This window comes from Ammospiza caudacuta, chromosome 17, assembly GCF_027887145.1.
Source record: "Ammospiza caudacuta isolate bAmmCau1 chromosome 17, bAmmCau1.pri, whole genome shotgun sequence".
Classification (NCBI taxonomy): Eukaryota; Metazoa; Chordata; class Aves; order Passeriformes; family Passerellidae; genus Ammospiza; species Ammospiza caudacuta.
Window position 1 is genome coordinate 1,627,885 of NC_080609.1, and position 20,304 is coordinate 1,648,188.

Consider the following 20,304-nt stretch of genomic DNA (forward strand, 5'->3'; position numbering starts at 1 on the left):
ACAGAATACCCAAACAAACAGACAAGATCTGAGAGGAAGGGGTAGTATTTTTTCTACCTCTGAAGTCCTGCCCATATTGTGTGACTAGAGAATTCCTAAACCCCCCAGAAACTTTAGAGGAATCAGTACTACCAGGGTAAGCAATTTTAATCCAAGGCAAATATTTGAAGCTTTTGAGAAGTTCCACCTCTTGGAAACATGTAATTACCAATGACTTCCACTTCATTATGAAACAAACATGTTCCTGGGATCATGGTTACAGATGGAGCTACTGGGAAGGAAATCCCTGTACCCCCCAGAAGGGTCTGATACAGTTAGGATTGATTCATGGCTTTTAAACACTTGAAGGTAACAATCATCACCATCTTAACCAGTCTTCATTTCTCAAATTAAACAAGCACGCAAACCCAGAGCCTGGGGATTAGATGTTATTTGCTTCCACAGTCTATGTTAAATGCTTAAAATGCAATGGAGACAGCCAAGGACACAGAATTTACACAAGTCACTGAATTACTGGGCAGCCAGGTGTTAAATAAAGCTTTATTACTTTGCTCTGCATGCAAGGGTTTGGGTGCAAGTATTTGCCTATTTCTGATGGGTTTTTTTGACAATTACACATTTCTTTTCTCTCAGTTTGATGATCATGAAGGGGCCCTCAGTATTGTACATCTGCATGGATCTGAATACCTTAATTCACTCCCTAAAACATACAAAAGATATAAACTTTTTATTTTTCATGCTCATAGTACCAAAAAATCAGCAGCATTTGCAATGCAGAGCAGTGCCTGCTTGGAGACACTGGGAGCTGCTTTCTGGAATTCACTGTAGGCACCTTGGTGTCAGCATTTTCAATGAAGTGACTATTCATTACTGCTTATTTTAGCCAATTGAATGAAATCAATCTTTGCATTGCTACCCTGCATTATTTAATGCAAGGAACTTCTGTGGGCAGCTATTAGGCAAGCTGTAACTATTTATGGGTTTTAAAACTTCCAGTATCACTGACTAGGGACATTATTTGTACTTTTAAACACAGCAGTCTGAGGCAAAGGAGAGATCCACTGAAACAAAGTAGGGACTAAGCCTTGAACCTCCATGTTCAGAATCTTACTTTAGGTCCCATCCTCTGTGTTCTGGCAGGTCTGCAGCTAAAACTGACATCATTATGGAACAGAGCTGAGAGACTAAGACTTGGTTTCAGCTCAGCAGAAATTAAGATTTTTCCTCCCTCCACATTTAAGGAATTAAAAAATATTTAGGGCAGTCAACTGTTTATTAGAATGAATTTCCAGCAGGAAAGCAATGGTGATAAATAGGTTAAGACTTAATAATACAGGTTTAAATTTACACCTCAAGCAAGTCTCAGAATTATTTGTGTACCTGGACTGTACATCTTTCACATTTCTGTGAACTGTTTGGGCAACTAAACTCCAGTTCTTTTTTCCAAAAGGCTCTCACTCGGAGTATCTTTGCTTTCATACTTTTTCTTTCTCCTGGCTACTATAACCTGATTTAAAGACTTTCCTACCCAAACCCTTCTCAAAGCCTGTTCAGCAGCATTCTGAACACATCTCCTTCAGTACTCTGTGCCTTCCCACAACTCTTTAATGCAGGCAGAGTATCACCTTTTCAAACAGATCTTTCTGATTTACTAGAAAGAATTTACCACTGTATTGACCATTTAAAACTGTACCAGGCATACAGTTCCTGCCTTTTGACTATCACAGTAAATAATTTTCTATTTAATGGCACCATCTAGTTAAACCAAAGAACATGGCCTAAGAATGTGAAACAAAATGATGTGTTATCTCCCAGTAACAAATCACAGCTGCAGATGGTTGAGACTGAAACCTGACCCTGTGTTGAGAAGTGGCCACATACAGCTTGCACCTATCAAACCAAACTCCATGCTGCTGAGCAAAAAAATAACTTTTCTGGGGGGAGTTCCAGATTGCAACTAGTTACAAGTATCCAATCTGTATTAATTGCAACTAGTTACAAACATCTAACCTGTATTAATTATCTTCATTTTTAACACTATTTATCTAATGACACTGAAAATCATCTCCTTCACTTTGGTAGTTGCTTTTCAAAGCAGTAAATGAGTGAAAATGAACAGAACACAAGTGGGCCATGAAAAAACCCAAGTGTTTTGGTTTTTATTTACTGAGGAAAATTCAGTTTAGCCTTCACCACTCCACTTTTTTCTGGGTCATCTGTGAAAACATTGCAGCTTGAGAGACCAGTAAATTTGGACAGCATTAAAGTCTACCACTAGGACTGAACAAACTCAGGTTTTACCTGCATTAGTGTTTTCCTCAGTTACTGGGATTGACATGATAACCTTCTCTTGATTGCTGATGTTAGAAAGACTTGTTCAACTGCTATTATTCCAAGGAATTAGAATTGAAAACCAGCACAATTACTGTTTAATAAAGCAGCGTTTGCTAATTTCATAGAAATGTTGCTTTTCCAGCTATTATCATTAATACTATGTGCTTCAGAGACCTCAAAACTCCCAAAGGTAAAGCCAAGGTTGAGGACATGCAGTGGCACCTGTCAAAGTGGATGTGCCCTGTATTATTCAAAAAACCAAAAATCCCCAACTCCAAAGATTACTCACTGAATGGCACCTTCCTTCTCTACTCTGGCCTGGGTCAAATCTTAGAGGAGATGCATTAATCTTGAAATCCATTATAATTTCAGTGAGGGCATAATTGTGTGGTAAAAGGAGATTTCTTTTTCAGTCATAAATAGCTATATAAGTAATTTGTGATATATAAGCCTGAAACTTAATCCTGTGTCCAGATCAGTGTCAACAGACATCCTGCTCTCCCTAAATCCCCTCAAATCCAAACTGCTTCCTAGCATAAATCAAGCCTTTCTGCTACTTTCAGAACAACCTAACTGCAAAAATAATACACAGATGCTGAAGATTCGCTTGACTGGGATTAACAGATTTTTGATTTATCAGAGGTAAAATCCTCAACAAAGAAGTTATGGTATGAAACATGCGTTGCTAAGTCTCTTAAGGTGTTCTTTCAAACATGAAAACATGAGGAAGTTAACTCCAGCTTTGATTTTATAAATTAGTACAGATGTTAGTGCTCATCACTCACTAAAGTTAACTCAGGGCACCTGCAGCAAGGCCAGAGGATTCTCAAAGGCATGAATTTAAACCCAAACTTCTCTGATATTTAATACTCACAGGGCAGCCTTTCTCTTTCCAAGTTCTCTGCTTATCAGATATCACAATCCATTCACTGGGTTTTGTTCTTTAAGATTTACTTTTCAGGCCAAGACTTGATAAATGACTTCATTAACCATTAATGCTCTACGGCTGAGTAACTCTGACCTCCTTGACACAGAAAAAGTCTTGTCTTGGCTCTAAAAAACCCCAACCTACTTAAAAGTAAATATAAACTACTGTAAATAGAGACAGGTCACTTTTAGGAGTGTGTCTAGTTGGGATCAGTCCAAAAATTTTCCAATTAACTGCAGAAAGCTTCCAAAGAAGATAAAAAGTTGACTATATTTCACACCTAATGCAACAGCATATACCAGGTTTGGAGTTGGGATGATACCTAACAGCTCTTCTGAGCTGTTGAGATGTTTAAAAAAAATGACTTTTTTTTCTTCCAGAGTAGAAAGGACCATTATTATAAAGGCCTTTTATAGCCATAACCATAATCCCAGCATGAACTTTCTCCATTACAGTACTCTTTCCCACTCTGGAAAACACAGGTGTACTGGTGTCTGAAGTGCTGTGCCCCTGGGCCCACTACCCCTGTTCTCACAGCTTTGCAGGTGCTATGAACTAACTTTGCAGGAGGGTATTCTGGAGATGTGGCACAGCAATCTGGTGCTCTGATTGCTGGCCTGCTTCTCCTGCCCCAATGTTAGCAGTATTGATCACCTTGGAAAAAACAACAAGCCAAAGACAGCAGGAATGAGCAAAGTGCAGAGACTCCAGTGTTTTAACCTACCTTTTGGGAGTTGCAAGACTGCATACAGGAGAGGTGCAGTGGAGATGGAATGGACAGAAGGAGAACATACAAAAAGAAAGACAAAAAAGATAGAAAAGATCAGTGACTTCCTACATCCATGACAAAGAAAGTGAAAGGAGCCTGGAGAGAAACAAAGCAAGGTTTGATTTGAGTCATCAAGCACTGAAAAATAATCAGACAGGTTAAAACATTTATATTTTTATTTTCTTCCTGTTTTGTTATGTGATGGGAAAATAAATCATCTTCTCCTTGCACAGGTCAAACAGGGGGAGAAAAGAACTGACTGGCATCCCATGGAGCACTGGAGAACAGCTCACTTCTCCTGCACCTCCATCTGCCCACACTGGGACCCAAACTGAGCCAAGCCAAACTCCCAGCAGCCCTGTGCCTGGGGACATTGAGAAATTTCAGTGGGTTTACAAAGGTAGCCAAGAGAGGGTGAAAATTTTTCAGTGACAACTCTGCCTGGCATAGCAGTAACTACTGGCTTTATTTGGGCATATCACTGTATTTTGCCTTGAAAGCATCACTGTTGTGAGAATTTCCCTGCAACATTTAACACAGCAGGAGCTTTTGGAGCGTCTGTGGTTGCTTGATGCATGTTTTCTTTTTCTCTGGTTTATTTAAATTATTTATTTATTTTTAAATTTAAAGCTCTAATTCCAATTTAAACAATATACTCAAGGATATTACAATTCTCCTGAACTTCCCAACAGGAAAACACAATAGAGGAGTCAATATTTTGCTACAAGTTTCAAATACAAAGGTCTGAACTGCCTCTAGTGTGACAATCCAGTGGCTAAAGACCTTGAAATATTTGAGACTGACAGGAAAATACTGAAGCTGATTCTAAAACAAGCTGTGAGTCTAAAAAATTAACCCTTGGAAGAGACCAGGGGGAGCTTACCAGGTATGTAGACACATGAAGGAGGTTCAGTTAACATTTATGTCATCTTTTAGGCTGAAATGTACTGAGTATGTATTGCCATGCCATGGAATGCTAACTTTGCAACCACTGTAACTAACTCAGCAACACAGCTGGCTGGAAGATCCTACTACATCAGTGGAGATTTAGAGAAAGTGAGACTGTGTGTCTAGAACACCAAATTCCAGATATCACACTCACTGACCCAGGGGACTTTGAGAAGTCACCTCTCTTCAGAGGGCAGTTCATAAAACTGTACAACAGTTCTGAACTTGAGAGTTCAGAAATTGTTGGGAGAAGTTTTCTGCTGTCAGAAGCCTCTGGAAAAACAGAACATGTACTACTTACCTGCACATACATTTGCACTTGCCAAGATGCTATTTTTGTTCAGATTAATATATTGGTGCCTTTTCTATATCCATTGAGAGGCCTTTCAGCTAAGCGTTTTATGAGTATGACTTTTACTGTCACATCAGTGCAGGATTTCATTTACTGGTTTCAGAGTTAGTTCTTCCTCCCCTTATTTCTGAGAAGAGCTTGTGATTTTGCAACAGTTTCTTGGATCTGTATAGTCACTCTTCCATGGTTCTTTCAAAATTATTTTTTCTAATAGTACATGAACCTGCCACAAAACAGGTCACCTCCTACCTGTGAGTACTCTTGATTTCAGGAGGCTTGCAGCCAAATCTATTTAAAAAGTAACCTGAAAATAAGACATATTTCTTCCTTGCTCTGTTAAAACAGCTCTGCAGTCAGGCACAATGTTCTCAGCTGTGACAGCGTCTTACACTAAAGAAACTGCTGAATTCACAGTACTGGGCAGCATCAAATTGACATTTTATACAAATAATATCACATTTAAGAATCAATTTCCACATTTCTTTGGGTATGTTTCTTCCAAGTAATTTATCAGTGCTGGTTTTATCATTGGAGCTGCTGAGAGCTTCCTCTGTGCCTGGTGAAACCAATCAGTGAGCGGTGTTGAATATTGACCCTTTGTTAAACCACTAGAAAGCTGAACATGCCTCTGTGAACGCCGATGTTACAAATGAAAAACGCCGGGAATTCTCTCTTTTTCTGCTCTGGCCTGAGAGCAGGTCACAAGGCCAGCCCGGCCCCTCCCTGTCACGGCTGGGCCGGGTGGGCTCTGCCGTGGGGCCGGGCCCCCATGGGCTGCCGGCAGGGGCAGGGGAGGCCGCGGGGCCCAGGCCGGGCCAGGCCAGGGCTGCAGCATCTGCTGTGACTGAGCCCTGCCCCGCCGCCAGCCCCGGCTGAGCTGGGCTCTGCCGGGCCCTGGCAGCGGCCCCGGGCCGGGCCGGTTCGGCCAAGGTTCTGCCGCCGTCGGGAGGGGAAGCCCGGCCATGCTGCTGCTGTGCTCTGGCCTGGCTGCTGAGATCCTGGCCCTGCCCCAGCGCGGCCCAGCCCATCCCGGCCCATCCCGGCCTATTCCAGCCCATCCCGGCCCGGCCCAGCCCAGCCCAGTCCGGCCCATCCCATCCCATCCCAGCCCAGCCCATCCCAGCCCATCTTAGCCCAGTCGCAGCTCTGCCGGCCTCAGGTGAGCACCTGCAGGCCCCGGGTGAGACACTGACTCTTTCAGTGCACAGATGAGACTTGCAAACCTTCCGTCCTCCCTCAGGTGAGAGAAAAGGACAGAGTGAGAACATGTAGAAGAACAACATGAAGACACCAAGGTCAGTAAAGAAAGAGTCAAGTCCCAGATGGGAGGGATGAGGAGATGCCTTGATCTTAGGGCTGAAATCCTCTTGTAAAGCTATGGAGAAGGATGTAATTGATACATCAGACTCCTTTTCCCTGTGACTCATTGAAAAATATGGGGAGATGAAGCGTTCAAATTGTAGATATGAGCAAAGGCCTCCAAGCTGCAGCAAGCTATGGTATTCACATTTTCTGGAAAAATGCCCTCACCCAGGATTTTTCTCCTGAGAAACTGAGAAGCCTCAGAGAAAAGGGAAAACAATAATTATCTGATTTGCTTCTCCTGTGTTTTGCTCCTTTGGAATGTGTTTGGAGATTGTTGACCCACAGGTGATTGATTCATTGGTTTCTGCTGTGAGTTGTTTTCACTCTTTGGCCAATCAGGGACAAGCTGTGTTGGGACTCTGGAAAGAGTCACGAGTTTTCATTATTATCTTTTTAGCATTCACTAAGTATCTTTTCTGTATTCTTTAGTATAGTTTAGTATAGCATTCTGTAATATAATACAATAGTAAGCAGATGTTAAAAGTAGCTGTGATCCTATGAGAAGCTTGAACAGAAAGACAGGGAAAGAAGAAGAAGACCTCTGTTCCTAGAGATGAAGATAATCTCAGAGATAGATATAGAAAACCTTTGCTCTTGAACAGCTCATCCTAAAAATAGTACACCATATGCTGACAATCCCAATAAACACAGCTGTGGGAAAAGCTGTGAAAAATGGGAAGGACTTCACCATCGCAGATTTTCTGGGTAGCTGCTGTTCATGGAAATTAAAAGCCACGAGAGAACTGCTTTCTTGTGGAGAAGTCTCCATAAATTGACAAGAGGGACTCCTCTGCCTAAGTGAACTGAAGAAAGACTATTCTAGAAGTGATAAACTGAATTGTTTCTGTATGTTGTGAGTGGGAAATAAAAGGTTGTAGGGGGGAGGATAAGTGTTCTAAAGGTTTTATTCTGATTCTTATTATTCTTTCTTTTAGTTACTGTTAATAAAGCTTTCTTTACACCCTTTTGAAGCTTTGAGTCTTCTTTGCCTTCCTCCTAATCCTACCTCATAGCAGGAAATAAGTAAGTATATTATACTAGCATTTAGCCAGCACTAGACACACTACATTAATTGGTGTGTTGGTCAGGAAATCTCAAACTGGCGAACCAAAACCACTACACCAACTTTGCTAAAATGCCTTTTAGTTTGAAAAGTGCTTATGAAACACACTTTTGAGATATGATACTTGTAATTAATATATACCCATATAAATTCATAATTGAGCAAACTACAAGAAACTTCTGTTCCTCTTGTATCATAGTACTTCATTTAAAGTTCCTATTACAATCCCAGCAACACTTGATTTTGGAGCTGCTGAGTTTTTCTGCAGAGAAAGTGCATCAGCAGACACCAGCATGCACCAGTGGAGCTTCCCCACCAGTCAGCCAGGACTGCTCCCCACACTGGGAAAATTCAGGAGATTGCTCAGGTTACCTGTGCTGAGTCCTACCTTTTCTGTTTGACTGTGATGCCCTTCTGCTGCAAAGCCTTCTCATTGGCCATCTGCAGGAGCTGGATCTCCTTCCGAGAGAACAGGCGGATAGCAAAGGCTTTTTCCAGGAGCCTCTCCGGGGACACCGACTTGGCGATATCCCTCACAAAGGCTCGAATGTCCTGCTGGATGCTGTCAGACTCCATGGGCTGCCCAGCTCTGACTTTGTGAAAGAATTTCAGAAGAGCCAGCGCGACACGATAGAGAACTTTGTACCCCTCCACCAGGAAGACGTCAAAGATGCGCGCAACGTACACCATGGGGAGCTCTCCGAAGAGCCACCGCTGCCAGTCTGAGTACACCTCCAGCACGTCCTCGGACACTGCCACCATCAGCTTGTGGGCTGCCTGGCAGTACTTGTTCACCAGGTCCCCGAAGGTCATGCAGGAGGACTCAAAGGCCAGGAAGGTCTGGTCGATGAGCCGCTTGGAGGGGTCATTGCAAGCCAGGATGCGACAGACCTGCTCGAAGCACTCGGCCTCGTCCTTGCTGTAGTGCAGGAGCAGCGCGGTCACCGAGGGCAGCGCCGGGCAGAACGAGATGTCCGGGAACTGATTGGCGACGCACAGGATGATCTTCCTGACGGCCCCGACGCCCTCCGCGTTCAGGCAGTACGTGGGGATCAGGCTGTTGTCCACGAACTCTGGCAGTGGGAGGGAGCTGCTGCTGCGTTTTCCAATGATCTTCCCCACGATGTCCCGGTACACGTTCGCATCTGGGGTCACTGTACGGCATGGGATATTGCTGATGAGTTTGTGGTACACTTTGGCTCTCAGAGAGTGGTTTTTGGCCCAATAGCCCTGCCGGGCGAGCTGCTTGAGCTCATGTAAGTCTGTGCAGGTGAGCTCTTTTGTGTCCTGGCTCTGGGCACTCACATCCATTTTGTCCCAGTCCACAAAGCGGCTGTATTCATCCATGGCTCCCGGAGAAGCAAATCACATAAATCATGAAAACTGAGACTTTAGTAAGTCATCGATGGACTCTTGGATTTTTCTGCAAAAGGGAAGTAAAAAACCAGACATTTGAGTAACAGATAATGTCTTATTTTCTTTATGAACCCAGATCTGTGCATACTTGTTCCTGCAAAGGCAAAACTGTTTTCTAAAGCAAAGAAAGTTAAAGATGCCTTTTTATTTTTAAGCCAAACTTTTCTTCCATTCTGTCAGTAACTCCTACTGCAGTAATTGATCAAAGGCCAGCCAAGAGGCTGATCCTGAGGACATCTCTCCATGAAATTAATTTCCCTAACTGAAAGTCCAAGCTGAGGCATGGACCTTTACATTAACATCCTACTTAAGAGAACAGAAGACTCCCATTGAAAAAAAAAATATTGCAAAGTATGTTCAATTTGCAACCTCTCTTTCCAATTCTCTGGGGAAGTATAAAGTGAAACTTATACTAGAAGGATGCAGTCTCATAGGTAGTGTATGCTGTTCTCAGACAGTGTGGCCACTGAGGAGATACACTGTGCTCCTACTAACCACAGCCACGTCCTCCAAGTAATTTATTTGTCATAGCACTTGTGTGACCACAGAGTCACCGAGACTAGCTTGTTAATCTGGTACAATTTTCCTCTTCCATTGGATAAGATTTCTTCATGGAAAGAGTGGTCAGACATTGGAACAGGCTGCCCAGGGAGGTGGTGGAATCATTGTCCCTGAACAGTGTTCAAGAAGCATCCCTGGAAGCATTCAAGAAATGATGGGATGTAACACTTAGTGCTCTGATCTAGTTGACAGGGTGGTGATTGGTCAAAGGTTGGACTCAATCTTGGAGGTCTTTTCCAACTTCAATGACAGTGTGCAGCTGTACAGTCAGCCAGATCATTGCTAGTGCCAGAAGAGAGACTTGTGCAGGACAAGAACTCTGCTTCCAGACTGCAGCACAGGGTCAAGTCAGTTTCAAACACCTTCATTAAAGCACTTAGATTTTCTAAGTGCTGCTCTGGATGCTGGCCATGCCCTGTGACAGGGGCACACAACAGCTCTCCCATTGGAGATGCCACAGAAACCTTTGTGACAGCACCAGGAGCTGAAACATCAGGTTCTGGCCTCTAGTGCCTTGTGCCAGGTTTACCTGATCTACCTGCTGGCTCCAGGTTCAAACACACCCGTGTCTCAGCAGAGAGTGTGGCTGTCACCACTAAAGGCTATATCCAAACCAGCTTTAATCAGCCAGTGCAAAGCCAGAAGGGGATGCACAATAACCTCCACTATTGCAGCAGCTCTGCTGGGTGCTGGAACCTCTGCCCGTGTGCCCTCAGTGTCCAACTGAAGCTGCAAACGTGGCTGTGGAAGCCGCACACTGCAAAGGCAGACAATCCCTATAAAATCCAACAGGCCCATAAAACTGTTCTGTCCAATTAAAAAGTTACATAGCAAGGTTAAAGCAATGAAAATGTTTACTGAAAGGCCTCCAAAGAACTCTTAGCCATTCCAGTATTGATACACTGAAAAACACATGGAACTTGACCTTTATTGGCATGCTTTTCCATTCTGGAGGCCTTTGAGCCTATTAAGGGAACTTCTAATGCCCTGGAAGAATCTGCCACAGGCTTTGAGAATGCCTCACTGCTTAGGGTGAGAGGAAAAGGTTTTTTCCTATGGTGCTCTGCAGCACTATGCTAATTTACCTCAGCTCTCTGTAGGTCACTGCCCTCTACCCTGCCCCTTCCCTATAGGTCATTGCCCTCTGCCCTGCCCTTGTACTGCCCCTGACCCCATACTTAACCCAGGACACTGCATTGCTTCGTTGTCTTCTGTCCCTGGACTCCTCCAGCATGACTCTACAATAAGCTTTGCTGGAACTCTACACAGACACCTTTTCCATCTTTTTTTGCTGACCTATCTGTGGTGTGAGTGTGGACTGAGGAACTGTCTGTGCCCGCCCGCGTGGCTTTCTCAGAAGATGCTTTTGGGAAGGTAGCAGCAAACACCATCCATTTTCCACGCTGCTACATTCCATAAATCAGGTGCTTTAAAATGATTTGAAGCTCTTAAGGAAGATATACCATCAAGATGAGATCTCATCCTCATAGCTGCACCTTTGGAAAAGAAATCAAACATTTTGCCTGAAGCAGCCATAGCAGCCAATCCAGACAGTTCTAGATTCTGAGTAAATGCTAACCTGGGTATTTTGGAATCACATGCTGAAAGTCCCAAATTTAATTCCTCTTTCAAAAGTTTGGCAGCAGCATGCAGGAGCCTTTCAGAGAACGCTTTTGGATGGCTCTTCTCTACTATATTTAATTCAGTGCTTTTTTAGAAAAAGAAGACTGGTTTTAGATCATCATTCTTACAGTGTAAGAGCGATACAGAAATGCTCACCATTTCTTTTTGTTGCATTCTTCCACATCTAAAACCAATTCTCAGGCTGTAATTAAAGGAGGCAACACATAGTCCTGACTCCCGTTCTGAAAGTGAGATATCTTACAGGGTTCAGCTGTGGGGTCTCCGTGTGAGCTCAGCATGTGTTTCCTGCAGATCCCGTAACAGCAGGACACCCGTCCATCGCAGAGCCAATGTCAGCTCCAGGGAAGTGAACATTTTTCAGTAATTCTCCACCTGGGAATCACAGAAACACTCCTTTTTAATACAAATCCTAAAATAACGTCCTTTTGTAGAAGAGAAATTTAATCCTACTTTGCAGTGGCAAAAGCATGGGAAGCATGAATCATTCTGTTCCTGGACATTTCAGCATAGAAACTATCCCTGCCTTGTGCTTGCTGGTGTCTCCAGCACACTTCTACCTTCTGCCATCGTCCCTTAGGACCTGCTTAGATTTATATTAGGGAGGGTTAAGTAAAATGTTCATCATGTAAGACAACTTCTAAGACACCCAGATTCATTTTGGCTTTTTCTTTTTTCCCCTGTAAACCTTCTTCTCCTGTCTTATTTCTTAACATACACAGGCATACTTAGAGGCTGCATCAAACAGACATTTTCACTCTAGCAATTATTGCCCATTCCAGGAACTAATGACTTTCATTAATGCGTGCTCTTGAAGCTCATTGAAATCCATGGCAGTCAGACTGCCATAAGTTTTAATTTGAGCTCACAGTTTTATACATTTTTTGGCTGGGATAAATCTGTGGGGTCTGCAAGTAGGTCTGGCTGCTTATACTTTTCACAGGTCTAGATGTTGCAATAAAAAGTGACAGCAAAGTAATTGGGCATTGTCAGGGCTGCCAGAGCATGACCAGCTCTTAACTGTGCTTGCAAAACCAACAGAACTTGTGCGCTCCAGTGTAATGGTGCATAGCTCCTGATACCTTGCCAGCAGCTACTGTAAGCCAGCAGGCCTCAGACAGGGAGGATTTACTTGCCACAGAAGAGCCCAAGAAATCTCAGGAAAATTCCAGCCAGCCTTCAACTCCTCCTCAACTCTTTCTGAACCGTCCTCCCCCTCTCCTGTGAGGCAAGTTCTCTCTCTTCTGGTAAAGGGCAATGTTTAACTTTGGGCTGCTGGGAAGAGGAGACAGAAGATGTCACCCTCAGCAGTCAAGAGCCAGTCAGTCAGGGCTGTCTCCTGCCCATCCCTCCCACCACAAGGAAATGAGCAGGCAGTACAGAATTGTATTTGGAGGGAGGCTGGAGTTTCAGTTAGGGGTAAAACTGGAGGATGGCTGTGTGAGATTGCAGTTGTGCCACAAAGTCCCATATTCACCTGAGCTACCTTGCTTACCCCTCCATATAAAGGAGGGTAAGACAGGCAGAAGAGAAAAAACCATTTCAGAATAAAATGTATATATAAAGATATGGCTATAGGCAGGCAGAGACTCATTTACAGCCTCTTATTGCAGCAAACCACTTTCCCTCCTGCTTTAGAGAAGTCAACGTCATGTTATGGTAAATGTCCCCTAACTGGAGACAGGGACACCAGGAGGGGTGAGCACCTGAACAGCACAGAACTGAAATGCACTCCAGTATGAGTTGGCATAGAATGATAAGGGCATTGGATAAAGTAGCAAAAAAAAACCCAAAACAAATTAAAAAAAACCCCACAAAAACTAAACAAACAAAAAAACAAAACAAAAAAAGGCATTATTTGTAACAACCATAGAAACACAGAACATTCTGGGTTGGAAGAGACTTTAAAGCTCATCTCATTCCACCCCTTGCCATGGGCAGGGACACCTTCCACTATGCCAGGCTGCTTGCTCCAAGCCCTGTCCAACCCTTCCAGGGATCCAGGGGCAGCTACAGCTTCTCTGAGCAGCCACAAAACTTTGAAGTTCTGTACTAAGAGTAAGCGGTCATTATCCTTTCTAATCAGACTGACTTTAAAAAAAAGTAGGAATTAACATAGAAGAACAGAACCAGGAGAAAGAGCTTTCTTCTTAGTACCTACCCTGCAATTGTGGATTGTTAAATGTATTAGTTTTTAACTGAGCTCTTCAGGTAAGTGCAATATAAAAAAAAAAAAAAAAAAAAAAAGGCAAGTACCCAAGTGAGAAGTAGAACCAGAAAAAAGCATACTGAGGATCTGCCAACAGTGGCTGCAGCACAGGCAAAAGCTTTTTCAAGATTAAGTTTAAACTCTGAAGCAGGCAAGCAACCATTACAATTTAAACCCAAGCAAAGACCACAGCAACCTGCATGATTTTAAGTCAGTGACTGAATTTTCAGGAAATATTTAGCTTGCTATTCTAGCCACATTTTCCATTTCATTCCCTTAGCTCTTCCCATTGTCTTTTGGCTGCTTTCAGAAGACTGCTGAAAACTGTCTGAATCTGTATAAAACACACAGCAGTGAAGCCAAGTGTGACAGGGAAATTCCCATACTGTCTACAAAGAAAAATTCTAAGAAAGTGTTTAAAAACATATCAGAAAAAAAAGATTTGAATTATTACTTACTTTCAGTATGGGGAATATAAGCTTACAATTTTACTAAAGATTACATGGCTGAGGGCAAGTTCAACAATTTTATTATTTAGAATAATTATCTTATTATTAAAGGGGTTTGTTTGTTTTTTCTTTACAAAATGCAGGAACTAGGAAACTGAAATATCTGAACCACAACTAACTCAGAGGGCAATTATTTTTTCAAAGTGAGAGCACATAAAATACTCTACAGTAGTGACATATTCACAGTCTTAACTTCTTAAAAATAATTCCAACTTTGGCTGAAGCCTGCGATTACATTATTTGATATTGCTTTTAATAAACATAAGAGAGTGTCCTAAAAACCCGAGCAATAATTAATCAGGAGATCCTGGTTCCCCATTCCATTTCGGTATTCTTGCAACTTTGTATTCTGAAAGTCTGCCTACAGCTTAAAAGATTATTAAAACACTTATTTTAATCCAGTGTAGTTGCTCTATAACAGGAACTACCAAATTTGAAAATCACATTTTTCCTCTCGTGCATGAGCAGTTACACCACCTTGGATTTAGCTCTTTGCTAAGTACAGACACAGTTAGATACTGACAACCAACATTTTAGCAGACATTTTTTTAAGGTTCTAATAGAAAGCTATTTTTCCTTTTTGCTGCCCTTCAAATCAAGAGTAACGCAATCCCCCAGACCTGCAGCGTATCCTTTGGTGTTTATATTTCTGACTGGTGTTGTAGGCATGGAAAAGACTCAAATTTATTCTTTTTCATAACCTTGTGCAGCAACTAATCCATGCAGAAGGCACATGAAGAGATAATGAGAACTGCTTCCTCAAGACTGCTTGCTACTAGTCCTTTTCCCAGTAAGAGGAAATGAACCCCAAAAGTCTGAGATGAATTCCATTCTTGAGGGGTACTCAATCACCTCTGAGATGTTTGCTTCATAAAGAGAAGTCTGACAGAAGCACAAAGCAACTCAGCAAGGTAGTAGTAACTGCAGAACAAAAGCCAAGTGGCAGGCAGCTTTTCTCTCCTCCCCCAGTATTTCAGTGCATCCTGCAGCTTTCCCAATGCTGGACTTACAGCAGCACCCTTGACATCTCTGCTACATGGATCTGGCAACAAGACTGGACATCGCTGCTCCCCCTGCACCCAAACACCTCCTGATCACAAGTACTGTACAGCCTCAATGGTAACTTTGCCTCCCCTCCCTGGTGCAGATGTGTCACAGACATCTTTTCATAAAAATCTTTTCTTTAGGATTTTTCCCTCTTCTGGAAGGCTGAGGCCCCAGAAAGAGAATGTAAACAATGGTCATCTGCTGCTGTGGAATGCAACAGGTGCACCTGTGATTGGCCCATGTTCCATGTTTACAATTAAGGGCCAATCAAAGACCAAGCTCTCTCTGGGACAGAATCAAAGAGAGCTCTTTTGTTTATTCATTCCTATTCTATTCTTAGCATAGCAAGCTTCTGAACTTTTCTCTCTATTCCTTTTAGTATAGTCTTAATGTATTATATATCATGAAATAATAAATCCAGCCTTCTGATCATGGAGTCAAGATTCTCGTCTATCTCTTCACCCCTGAGGAACCCTTGCAAGCCCGGTAACACAGATGTGTTTCAAAGCTTGAATTAAACACTCCATTTAGCATCAGAAAGCGACCATGTCATGTCATGCAGTGTTTGGGAGCAGTAGCTGCATTGTGCAGTGATGATGCCTTCCAGCAGAGTACACAGAGCTCGATGGATTGCTTTAACGTGGTTAAATGCAGTTCGATCTCTCTGTGCCCTGGGCACTCTGCACTCACAAGCTGGGTGCCACAATAAAATTCCTGACAATGTTCTATTACAAGTTTAGCAATAGTGTGATAGCAGATTATTAGATGCTTCCTGCTGGGTTTTTGATATGCTTTAAGGACAAAGTCCTCACAATTTCCCAAGTAACTGATAAAGACCTGATATCAGAGCACTCTACAGGGCAAATACTTTTAGGCATTTAGATGATTTCTCTTGGGATATCACCACTGTGTATGAAGCACAGTAACAGAGTTTGTCCTAGAATCCCATGTTTTCTTTCTTAGGAACATACTATCACCTTCTTAAACAGTCTAAATTATCTGTAATTAATTTGTTGTGCACTTCATTAAAGTTCAGACGCATATTCAGACACAGCACTTCCTCACTGCTGGACAGGTAAGTGATAGTAGCATATATTTAGGAGAATGAGTATGCCATAAAATGATGGAACAGTTTGGGTCAGAAGAGACTAAAGATCATCTCATTCCACCCCCTGCCATGGACAAGGCCACCTTTCACTATTCCAAGTTGCTCCAAGCCCCATCCAACCTGGCCTTGGACACTTCCAGTGATGGGGCAGCCACAGCCTCTCCTGGCACCCTCTGCCAGGGCTTCGCCATCCTTTGAGGAAAGAATTTCTTCCTAACATCTAATTTATATACATCTCATAGCTGCAAGCACTTACAAAGCAACCCCTCCTTCCCATCTCTGGGTTGGGATGACACAAGCACTTCTGATGTCCCTGTGGGTGCTGTGAGCAGTAAGATATCAAAAAGGCACACACAGAACTCAACAAGATAAAAGTCTGGGGAAAAACACAACATATTGTTGTTGAAAAAATGTAAGAGGAAAGAAATAGTTAATGGCTCCACAAAGGTCCAAAAAGGCTAAAGAGCAGAGCATTGTAAGAGGATATTGGAGGCAAATGTTATCAAAGCCATAGATCAGTAGCTTTCTCTCCTGCCTACACCATAAAAACACTCAAGGAACAAACAGCAAAATTAAAGAGAGGGTAATTCCTACCTTTTTTCCCTCCAGATGAAAACTGTACTTAACCGCAAAACTATCTTACATGATGCATTAAAAATGATTCATTATAAAAAAGATATCTGTCAAAGTAGTGCAAAAAGATCAACACAATTTTCTGACCACGTAGTCTGAGTTTTCCTTCTGGTCCTCTCAAACGGTAAGGCTGAAAAAATCCTTCATGTTGTGCTAATTATTTGTCTTTCCTCGGTTGCAAAATGGAAATAACTGCAAACATGTATCCCCTCAAAGCAACCTCTGACTCTGAACATACAATCTTTGGTCTTATTATTTTTACTTTCCCATAACACTTGTATCTTTCTCTGTTTGGAAGTACAGTCAACTACGTAGAACCAAAGACAGTGTTGACTGTCAGTGATAAACCTGATATGGTATCAAATCCATACACAATAATACAAATCCCTTTTCCCCCTCTGTTGCACTGGATGCTGTCAGTTTGACATCTATCACCTTGAGACTATTTTCCACTACATTTACTGGCAGAAAAACATATTTAAATATCTGTTGATGATATGTTCTTCTCTCAGACACAGTGACTGCATTGGTTTCTGTCAAACACTGATTTATTTATTTTCCTCTTATCTAAACCAGAGGGTGCAGGAACATGTACTTTACAGGTACATGCAGCCATGTGTTATTTCTTTTACATTTAGAGTTTCTTCAGGTCCAGAACAGCAGTTCACAGCATGAATGGAAACACAGGTATATTTTTACAAGCAGAAGACACAATCTGAGATACCCGGAAAGGGCTTCCCTAGGAGAGATGTTTGCCAAGAAGCCTTTCCCAGTGCATGGCAATATATTGTATATATATATACAATATAACAAATACACATGTCATTTTTAAAAACTAATGCTCAGAATAATTTTCCCCACAATATTAATACTTATCAAAAGTACACCCACACAGATGACTGCTGGACATTCTCTCTTGAGAAAGGTTCAAAATATGAATGGTGCCACTTAAAGTCTGTTAAGGAAACCAGCCAACATTCCAATTCCCCATATCATCTTTAAAACAGAACAAAAAGACAATTTAGTAAAAAAAAATCAAGTATCTGTGTGGATACTTATGCCAGTTTAATTCTTCTGGAAAATTAACTGATAATACATGTTGATAGTGGTTTAAGACGTCCTCAGCGCAACAACACATGAACATATAAAGACTTGAGGGGCAGTGCTGGAGAGCTTAAGGTGCACCTAAATTGGGAAAGGTGTGGATGCAGCTGTAACCCTGGTGTAAGGGAGCACACAAATCCTTATCCATGCTGAGCATATGGAAATCACTACACACACTTCTTGTATGTGTGGTAAGCAAATGGAGATGTACACTTCATTCCTGCACACAGTTATCCCCACAACGTTTTTATTCCAGGGGAGATCTGTGCTCCCAATACTTCAGCCAGCAGCTAAAAACAGGGAAGGGAAACCTTATTATCTCAGAGTATTTCATGATTGTTTACATTAAGTATAAGGGCACAGCAGTTTTCTCTTGGAAAGCAAAAGCCAATTTACAATAAGATGAGTCTATAAAAAGGAGTTAAAGCTGTCATTTTAGTCAGAATTTAATTTTATTGCAGCCCTGCAAAACCCTACAGATTTTTTTCCTTTCTTCTGTCCTTGCTCATAAGAAAAGCTTCAATAATTTGGTATGCCCTGTAATGGACTACCCTTTGCTGAAACCAAGTGTAGATTACCCTACACAGGGGAGATATTCAGACACCTACAACACTTTACAAGCAAAAGAGAACCTAAGCTCATCCAAAAGCTCCACTTTGGGGAACTGGAACAACACATTGCTGTATATTGGTACTTATTTCTGTCATCTTTCTAAACTTATGCTTGATTAAAATAATAGCAACAAACACTCCTGTGTGGCAGCAAATGTTCAGAAACAGCACCTTGTAATGAAAAACTGATGAGTATGAAATCCCACACTAGTCCTGCGTTACTTTGATTGTGATTTCAAAATCACAACAGACAGGTTGCCAAGTTTATAATCTTACTATTAGTGTATACTATACTGCTAATCTTCCAGTCTTTCTGGGGAGAGAACTTTGGGTGACTGGCTCTGTCATAGAGTTCAGAATCCAGGGCACAGGTTTTACAGGAAGGTTTGCTGTTGAGGGTGCTCTGTACCCATGTGCTTGCTCTGAGGAAACTTGAAGGGATTTAACACACCTGACACACTGTTGAGGAAGATGAAACAGGAAAGCCTTATAAATATGATTGTGTGGCAAAAGATTTTGAGAATATAGAAACTATAAGCGAGACTGAAATGAAAGCAAGCTTTGAGATCCCTCAGTTACTGAACACCTGGAAAACAATGGTGTGTCCAGCTGAAGGTGATCCCCTCTTGATGAAACAACACCCTCTGCTTGCAGGCAGGCCCAAGGGTCAGAGTAGCAGAAGGGGTCCAAAGAGCAGTTTATAGAGTTTAAAATGTAACACAGTATGGTAATGTAATGATTCTTACAGGCTGTATGGAAATGCTGTAGGATTTGTATCTTGTACTAGATCGGTTAGTAAGAATTAGAATATTCAACACAGAAGATGATTTATTGTATTGTAATGGGAACCTCGCTCTCTCACCCTCTCATCCTCTCTCCCCCCTCTCTTCTCTCAGCCTGCTCTGAGCTGTGTTTGGCAGCTCCCAGCAGGGCCCTGCCCCCAGGCCCTGTGCAATAAACCCCAAGTTCCTGACCTGCAGCAGAGATCTCTGTCTCCATCCCACAAGGCACCTGCTCCTCTCCAGTGGCACTGCCCCGGCCAATGGGTTCCAAGCCTCTCACCCGGAGGATACAGGCATACTGAAATGTAAACCAGGAGCAGAGTCCTGTCTCCACATCCAGGTTAGAAAACAAAGATTTTCTTTATAGAATGAAGATATTACAAAACAAAACTATTAAACAAAAAGAATCCCAAAACTCCTCTGCCACTCAGACTGAAGGGCTTTTATTAACCCTTATCTTAGAACTTGTGACTGTACAGATCTTCTTATAACTTACTCCCTTCTGTTTGGTCTGTTTGTGAGGTGAAAAATAACCTGTAAAAACTAGACTTTTTTCAGCAGTGCACTGGGCAACACTGATATGCATCAGGTGCACCACTGACCTCCACAGCTTAAAAAAAAAAGTTATCTGCATGCATAGCTTCAACCTTCATTCCTGAAACTGTGCTGTAGAAAACAAGGTGACAAACACCCTCACCAAAGAGAACAGCTAAATAACCACATTATCAAAGTGCTTGCAGCATCAACAACTCATTTCAGTCTCTAAAATCACAAGCAGGATTACTACTTGGGGCGGCTGTGTCACAAATACTTTTAGCCCCCTCTGATTCTCTACAGGATGTACAAAGCCTACATTAAATAGGCAATCTCTGGAAAATGTCTCTCCTCCAGGGACTAATAGGTACTTGCTGCACAGGTACATGA

General features: G+C 42.2%; 1 protein-coding gene across 2 annotated transcripts in view; it reads right to left on the reverse strand.

The window, feature by feature from the left end:
- Window positions 1–20,304, reverse strand: part of TBC1D24 (TBC1 domain family member 24) — a 37,181-nt gene that overhangs the window by 13,455 nt on the left and 3,422 nt on the right. Inside the window, exons 2-4 of one of the 2 annotated variants that reach the window (XM_058815896.1) lie at window positions 11,622–11,752; window positions 8,148–9,182; window positions 3,987–4,004 (exon numbers count right to left, since the gene is read on the reverse strand). In XM_058815896.1, coding sequence (XP_058671879.1) covers window positions 3,987–4,004; window positions 8,148–9,106 — 977 coding nt within the window. In that variant the 5' untranslated portion in view covers window positions 9,107–9,182; window positions 11,622–11,752. Of the gene's footprint in view, window positions 1–3,986; window positions 4,005–8,147; window positions 9,183–11,515; window positions 11,753–20,304 lie in introns of both variants that reach the window. The other variant, XM_058815895.1, reaches the window with a different exon arrangement.